Below are 7,890 nucleotides of genomic sequence, written 5' to 3'. Positions count from 1 at the left end.
TTCCGTTGTGTTTAAGCGTTACCTGACATGGACTTTGTCAGTATGTTTAAGTGCTCACGACGAAGCCAAACACATACACAAACACATGTCTGAGGTTCCAGACAGAGAACTTTAGAAAAAGATGTAAATTTGTCAATTGGTCAAATGGTCGATCGCGATAAACGAGCCAGGCGATGAATTTTCCTCAGTAAAAAAAAGAAACAAAAAAAGAATTGAGAAATTGATTAATCAAGTAATATGAGAATTTACGTAAAGTTAGATGACCCCCCCCCAAAAAAAAGAAACAAAAAAAAGAAGAAAGAAATAACGATAAATGTATAATTTTAAATTAAGGTTAGGTTATTTAATTAAGTAACCTGGGAAGTTTAGTGTCAAATTCCTGTGCAACAAAGTAAAACTTGCATTTACAAGATCACTAACTACTGAAAGGAACTGGTTAGAAAGCAGGTGTGAAGGTGAGTAGATTGTCTTTTCTCTAAGATAAGTGTTTGTACTTGAAAATGTAGTTTTATTCGCACGGAAAGAACAATGGTGAACAACGAATTTCATATACGCAATCTGGCATTCCCTGAAGTGATGTAACATAGCGAAAGGAACTGATTCGAGAACCGCAGTTGGTTTGAACAATGACGTAACCCTCAAAATGAAGTGACATAGTAACAAGAAACGATACATGATATTTACAATGGAAATTTACATGCTAACATCGAATTAAAATAAATTAAATTATTCGGCGTTCGTTTAACGTGTACCAATTTTGTATTTATTTATAACGTTACTTTTACTAATTCTGCAACAGCTAAAAGAGTAACAACTCGAATACTCTCGTACTTAGTTTGCATTGAACAATATTACAAATAAACAGTATTTCTTCTTGTCATAGCAAAATATATAAATATGATATATATTGTATAACGATAACTATCACTAAATCTAATTCGCATGTATCACGTTTGTACCATTAACTCGTAATACAAGTATATCTTCATATTATAATATAAGGCACCGGGTTAAAGACATGGAAAATTTAAAAATTAATCCTATATTTAATATACTGTCATTAAAATGCAAGCTCCCCTACGCTTATAAATAATCAAACCACTCCGTAAGTAATATGGGAGTTCTATTGCATCGATATAACAATAGATTTTTTTTTGGAATTTGACTTCTTTAATTTTCCTCCAGCTTGTCTGAGTCAGTTTTCTTGTGAATTATTTGGAATAATCATATTACTCATAAGATGATATCAGTAAGATAAGACTGAGACTCAGCTAGTTAACGGTTTCTCTTCGCTAAAGAGATGAGGTTGAATCTGACGTCTTTCTTGCAGGTCCTCGGCAAGTTTCTGCAACAATTCCTTGAACACGTAGTTATCTAGGTTCTTTGCTATATAATAAAGAAATACCCAGTCTCCGTAGTGGCATTCGTTAGTAACTGCCAACACATTCCAGGGATTATATCTCCCGGGACAAGCCATGGAGAAGACCAACTTGTTGAATGTTACGCTCCTGGTTACATGAGAAAATTTGTTAGATAACATTAAATAAATTAAACTTGTGCTAATAAAAATAATAAAAATGTTAAAAGGGGTTAAATAATATTCGAAATAATTCTAATATTCCAAGAAAACAAGAAAAGGAACAGAAAATATTCCATCGTCTATTTTCGGAAGTATATCAAAGCTATACACTGAAATTTAGAAAAACCGAGAAAACTGAATTATTTACTTACATAATTATTTCGAAATCAAAGATACAACGAAAACTTTCTGTCTATTTTCTAATTAGTCGCCGTCATTACTCTAATTGCACTATCAATTACAGAAGATAAAATAATGATCGCATATCACAGTCTGACTAAAGTTTTCACATTACATTATTGCCAATTTAACAGAACTGGAGTCAATGCTACGAGTTCGAAGAATCGAGATTCTGAGAAAGGCAACGGTCGATAAACCGTAGAATAGGAATAGGTATAGGTATAGGCAATAAATAGTAGTAACCTGGCGTGCAAGACCATAGTCAGTAACCTCCAAAGCAGTCCTAAACCAGTTATCACCGACAGAATGATGTACCAATACCAGAGGAAGATATAGATCTTCTCGTTAACGATGTTCAACGCCATGACACATAGCGCATCGTGGTTTTGTATGGTACCTGATGGACCAAATTTGTGGAAGGTACATTTCGTCACCTGAAACATTTATTCGGAAGGAATTTTTACTTAAATAACAACAGATTTTCTACTAAAAAGTCCGAAGTTTTAGTTGTAATTCTTTGATATTAGCTACGTTTGAATTAACCATTGTAATGATCTTTAAAAAACTTTGTTCTTTTTATACATAATATATTTACGAAATAGATAAGAATTTCGTAATAATTCCAATTATTTAAAGGCTTCTCAATTGTTTAGATAATTTACTATACGAGTAGCTATGTGTGATAATTTACTGTACGAGTGAATTTTGGTTAAACCTAAATGAAATCGGGAAATACGTCTACAGTCACTTTGAATTAACGTTGCTAACTAAGTGAACTAACGCCAATATTCAACTAACTGAGTAATTCGCTGTCTAAAATAGATACGATGATTCGGTGCAGCAATTGATTTCATTGTGTTACGTATGAACTCCTTTTATCACGACTTAGCTCACTTTTACTCTCAATGTCTCGTACTATATGTATTATACAAAACAATGTGAAATTTCATTGGCATTATAACGAGATACGATTTGTATCTCGTTACAATCCTAATAACAAAGTTTTAAAAAATACTGTGTAACATATGTAACGTATTCGTAAAAATTCTCCAAACTAAGCGTTCAAATACTTTCGTCAATCACCGTTCACATAAATATAGAATAGGAATAGAATTCTTAATATTGCATTGTACTGGGAAACATACTTTAGGAAAGACGATGTCGAGCGCGTCGACTTCCCCATCCAAGCCATTGCGCGCTACCGCTTGACCAAGACCGAGGAAAGCACCGCCGAGGAACCAATCGGTTAAATAAATTTGCATGAGGACGTTGATGAAGTTGAGAACCTCGCAGAATCCCATGTAGTATGCCCACGGTCGATTCAAATGGATACGGTTCAGAAAAGCATGTCGAATCTGACGTATTTTCTCGTCACGGTCATGTATCGACGGGACGGTTATACCGTTCTCAGTCGTCAAAGATGTCTCACGCAAAGCTAACGACGCCATGTGTAGCCCAGATACCAACACTTTTAACCGACCTCCTGGATCAATCAATTTATTCGTTTAATTAATATCTCTTCCATTTTTTGTATTCCTTTTTTTTATTCGTTTAATTCCCTAACAATGAACTACTGTAAAAAGATAGAATAATCATATCATTATAAATATTTTTTAAATATTCACATTCAATCACCGTATACATCACATGCATATAATTTTAATTTTCCTTAATAAGTAAAGCGCATAAAGTACTCCGTAAAGTATTGTATATAATAAAAGTAATTATATACATATTTGGAACATTTATATTTATATAGGTATTCTATTTTGTTTTTTATATATATTATATTATATATATATTATATCCTAAGATTATTGTAGAAATATTCTATTTTTATATTCTATTATATACAATATATAGAACAAACTAATTTACATGTGTCATTTATTACAATAAATTGAAATTAGAAAATAATTACAATAAAAATCTCCGTCGTTTAAATATGTAATTCTGACAAAACTTTACCTATACGTATTGCTATGATATACTATACTATACTATAGGCATCGTCATGATAATAAAATACATTTTGCAAGTAAATGGGCCATTATAGAAAAATCCTCTTTGCAACTAAAAGGGCTGTTGTAAAAAGTTATATATATAAGAGAAAGTCAGGTAACTGAAGGTTATGTACTATGCGTGCAAAGGTATGCAGGATGGGTTGGTAGATATTATAGTGGGACTGACCTTCAACATTCCGCCACAGGTAGTGAGGCGCGTAAAAGAAGATGGCCTGAAAAAACAGAACGAAGGGCACCCACTGGTAGTAAGCATGGTGCACCAGGGAGTCTTCTTTGGTCGCTGGTCCTACGCCAGGATGCGGGATTTCGCCTAACAACACCGGGGTTGCATTCAAATGTTTCGACTGTAAAATTTGTACTATTGTGTTATTTATGAGGTCTCCAATTTAGCAAAGTCAAAAAGAAAAGAAAAGAACATGTACAACAATACACTGGAAATTTGAAAATATTATCTTTCAGAAACGAATGTTCCTTGAGCTGTGAAAAATTATTTTTATTCATCAATTGTTAATAATAAAAATACACCTCTTCTGGACTTTTGTAAAAATGATACGATGTACTAAAATTAGGAATTATAGAAAAATTAGGAAAAATTAGGATTTCATCGAAAATGATTACATTCATTGTTTAATTACGTAATAATACTTTAACTAATTTTTTACTTTAAGTAATTATTTAAGTAATTTGTGCACAAATCTGATAAATATTTTATGTAGTATGAGCTATCACAAGGGAATATAGATTATAATGTTTAATATTTTAATATTCTTGTTACAAATTATATGTTAAACAAAATCCGAAAATTTGGCGAAGATTCAAGTATTAGAAATTAATTAGGGCTAATCTGATCGTATTAAGAAAATAATTTAAAGACAAAAAGAGAATAAATAGAATTTAATGTATTAGTATTAATATTTACCACAGTGTAAGTAGACGTAAAAAAGCAGTAGGTGTTGATTACTTTCAGTACATCATCGCTCATTCCATGTCCACCGATACACCTTATCCATAAAACATAACATCAAATATGGTTTTTTATTTCATTAGCATCTCTAATTTGCTTTAATATTTTATCTGTGGGTCACGGAATTCTATGACTTCAAATTTGCGGGTAAAGTTTTATGCAATGAATAATTAAACAAAAGTCTGTGGAAAAATGCAAATCTAACAAATTTTACTAAGAATATATTTCTTATCAAGAAAAAGAATTATTTGTTCAGTTTTAGGTATCTATTGTTTTACCATAAAAATAATATCAATGCACTGATTCAAATAATCTTCTTCATGTAAAAATTTCTTTCTCAATAAATGGAAAACGTACAATTTTCAATGAGCGATGAATGACTCGATACTATCGATTCGTCTTCATTCGATAAATATTTTCTATTTTAGTCCTTCCAAAAATATATAAAAGGCAACAAAATTCTATACACAAATAGATAACGCTTCTGTCTGTAACCGTATAGAGATAGGCAGTTTATTAGTTTCACAATTTAATCGAATATTATCGAGGCCTTCTTAAATGGAGGACAGAACCAATATCTCAATTTTAGTATGTACTAGTTGATAACGCTAACAGGGAAGACGAATGAATGGGAATTCAATAACTAGAAATATACTAAAATACTGTAAGATATTTTCACATTTTATTAACAACATTACAACATTACCTGATATGTTCTCCGATAAATTGTTTAGCTGTCACCATCAACGTACTGGCCAAGAGTATCAAAAACGTGACTCTGTAGTGTAGCTTGAAAACTAATCATATTCAACGATTAATTATTTCATCAAAAATGGAAAAAACGAAGAATAAGAAAAACATACAAGGCGACTTTGTATATATTAAATAAGACAAGGACGAAGACGAGCGATAATAATAAACTAAAACAAACGAATAGATTTTTATGCATTTACGGAGAATATAAAGCGAGTACACGCAGGACGTATATAATATGTAAAAATATGTAAAATATTGAAAATAGAGTAAAAGTAAAAACAGGATAGAGTTCTTCAGTATCATTCATAAAATTACGAATTTTAATAAATAACTCCAGTCTATCAGTCAAGGAATCATTCAAAATTACAGATATTAAATCAGATATGTTTCAACTTTCTTTTCGCGAAGCTATGAAATATCTGTGTCACAATTTTTATTACCCATATTATCAATGGCCACTGAGTCCTGTGAAATCTTCAACTTGACATGGTCCTTGAGGACCGAAAACGTAGCTAAAACGGTTGCCATCTGTACAGGAAATCCTCAATCACTTTGAATCACACGTCTTTTATTCGTTTCCACGGAAAATTCTTCGTTGATTGGCTATTCAGCCCTTCAGTAGCCTTGGCTACTTCCGGACTTACGGCATCTACTTCTATTGCAAATTTCTCTCTCTGTTCACCAAGAACAGTATGATATATGAAAAATATACGAAAAATAACAGAAAAGAACCGGAAGAAGAACTTAAGATCGTGCAAAAAGCTTTCCACAATACCAATGAAATGTTGATCGAATTCAGACTGAACTTTCAATGCTGGTAAATCTTATTTTCTCTTATCAGTTACGATTGCGCAGTGGAATCATGACAAGGTTTCAGGAAACTTGTAAACTCGTAACCATACTTTCAAGAAGGTGCGAGTTATTATTGTTGCTGAACCACTTGTTCGCTTAGATAAGGTTAGATAACATCGAGCTGGAATGAGCGATTCAACGCAGCACAATCATAATCATTTCATAGAGAGTATATATGGTCCCTGATTGATCGATCGATCAACCCGGTTGATCCTTTTAAAGAAATAATTACTTGATGCTTGTTCTTGACTTGAAGTATTGAAGGCAGAAATGAACTAAGCCACATTTTTCCTAAATATTTGTTCCAACAAGCAGGATCAATCGTACGAAAGTGAGCGAATTTATTTTTTCCAAATGATATCCAGATAACACAACTAAATCAAACGTCACTGACGATGAATTTTTCAGTCTGCCAAGTATTGGAGTTAACTGACTTTTGCTCTCAATGTATCATTTAAGAAACTATTGAAAGTAGATCATTTCTCTGGCTTTGATTCGAGGAAATTTTCATATACCTTTTGACTTTTACTTCGCCGTTTCGAATGATGAAGCATTTCGCGCAACCGAGAAGAACGTAGAGTAGTCAAAGATTTTTCTGTGCATCATCCTAGCGGATGTTCGGAAAGTCTCCTTATTACAGTGAAGCACCTGATGGATTTTTCCTGATTTATATAACGATAACATCACCGTGATTATTATGAAATTTATTAAAATTTACAATGAAAACTGTGTCTCAAAAGAGAAACAGTTTATGATAGAATTATTCAAGGAAACGTGGTAGTCCACGTTACAGTACTTAGGTAGGATTATCTGACGCATCAACCAAGACAAGCGATGAAGCGGTAAAATGTTTCTGAACCGTGAACATTTGCTAAGGTTTATTTAAACATACAGATATAACGAATAGAATGTAAGACTTTTATTATTTAGGAAGTTTTCCAGTTTGAAATATGAGAAATGATGTCATTTATTGATTTTCTGACAGTACTTTATCGTTAGTAAATTATTTATTAACTTTTTATCTTATTACATATGAAATATAAGTTTCTTCACTTGAAAAAATTGCTATGTAATTTATTATATGATATTGAACTTTATCGCATTAGAGAAGAACCGCTCGAATTATCGATATTTTAAATTTGATGATTAATCTAGCTCTTAAAATTACTTTTACAATAGGAAAAACCAAATTTATATTGAGACTCTATTTCGACAAATGTAAATGTACATATAAAGTGATTAAAATTGCACAATATTCTCTAGGACATTGTAAATAATGTACACGTTTTGCACCATTTAATGAGACATCTGCATACTTTTATATAAGAATAATGTCGCGACAGTAATCAACTTTAAAACAGTTGCTACAAATACGATAGTACGACCGTATAGAACCCTTAATAATCGTCGATCTGGATGATTGTCGTGTTACTTATCGATAAAAATTACGGAACAAATCTTCCTTAATCTATATCAAGCCGGTGATTTCACGGTAATCACGTTGGAATTGCGTCGAATACAATCGTGATGATTAA

General features: G+C 32.0%; 1 protein-coding gene across 1 annotated transcript; it reads right to left on the bottom strand.

Moving 5' to 3' along the window:
• Positions 1-487: 487 nt before the first annotated feature.
• Positions 488-6,366, bottom strand: LOC132906490 (innexin inx7). Its single transcript, XM_060958724.1, has 7 exons — positions 5,944-6,366; positions 5,454-5,544; positions 4,703-4,784; positions 3,950-4,127; positions 2,905-3,242; positions 2,003-2,193; positions 488-1,508 (listed from the first exon to the last, which is right to left on the bottom strand). The coding sequence occupies exons 1-7, from the start codon at positions 6,029-6,031 to the stop codon at positions 1,268-1,270; spliced, it is 1,209 nt and encodes a 402-aa protein (XP_060814707.1). The 5' UTR covers positions 6,032-6,366; the 3' UTR covers positions 488-1,267.
• Between the last annotated feature and the right edge of the window lie 1,524 nt (positions 6,367-7,890).

The sequence above is a fragment of the Bombus pascuorum genome, chromosome 4 (genome assembly GCF_905332965.1).
Source record: "Bombus pascuorum chromosome 4, iyBomPasc1.1, whole genome shotgun sequence".
Taxonomy (NCBI): domain Eukaryota; kingdom Metazoa; phylum Arthropoda; class Insecta; order Hymenoptera; family Apidae; genus Bombus; species Bombus pascuorum.
The sequence above is the reverse complement of the archived record's forward strand: the minus strand, read 5'-3'. Positions and strand labels throughout refer to the sequence as shown.

What these genes read in the sequence shown, in the direction of transcription:
- LOC132906490 (XM_060958724.1), bottom strand. Translation starts at nt 6,031, where the DNA reads ATGGCAACCGTTTTAGCTACGTTTTCGGTCCTCAAGGACCATGTCAAG. An exon ending in TTACGTCTACTTACACTGTG is followed by an intron (nt 4,128 to 4,702) that starts GTAAATATTAAT and finishes CAAATTTTACAG; the next exon opens with TCGAAACATTTGAATGCAAC. An exon ending in CCTGTGGCGGAATGTTGAAG is followed by an intron (nt 3,243 to 3,949) that starts GTCAGTCCCACT and finishes TGATTGATCCAG; the next exon opens with GAGGTCGGTTAAAAGTGTTG.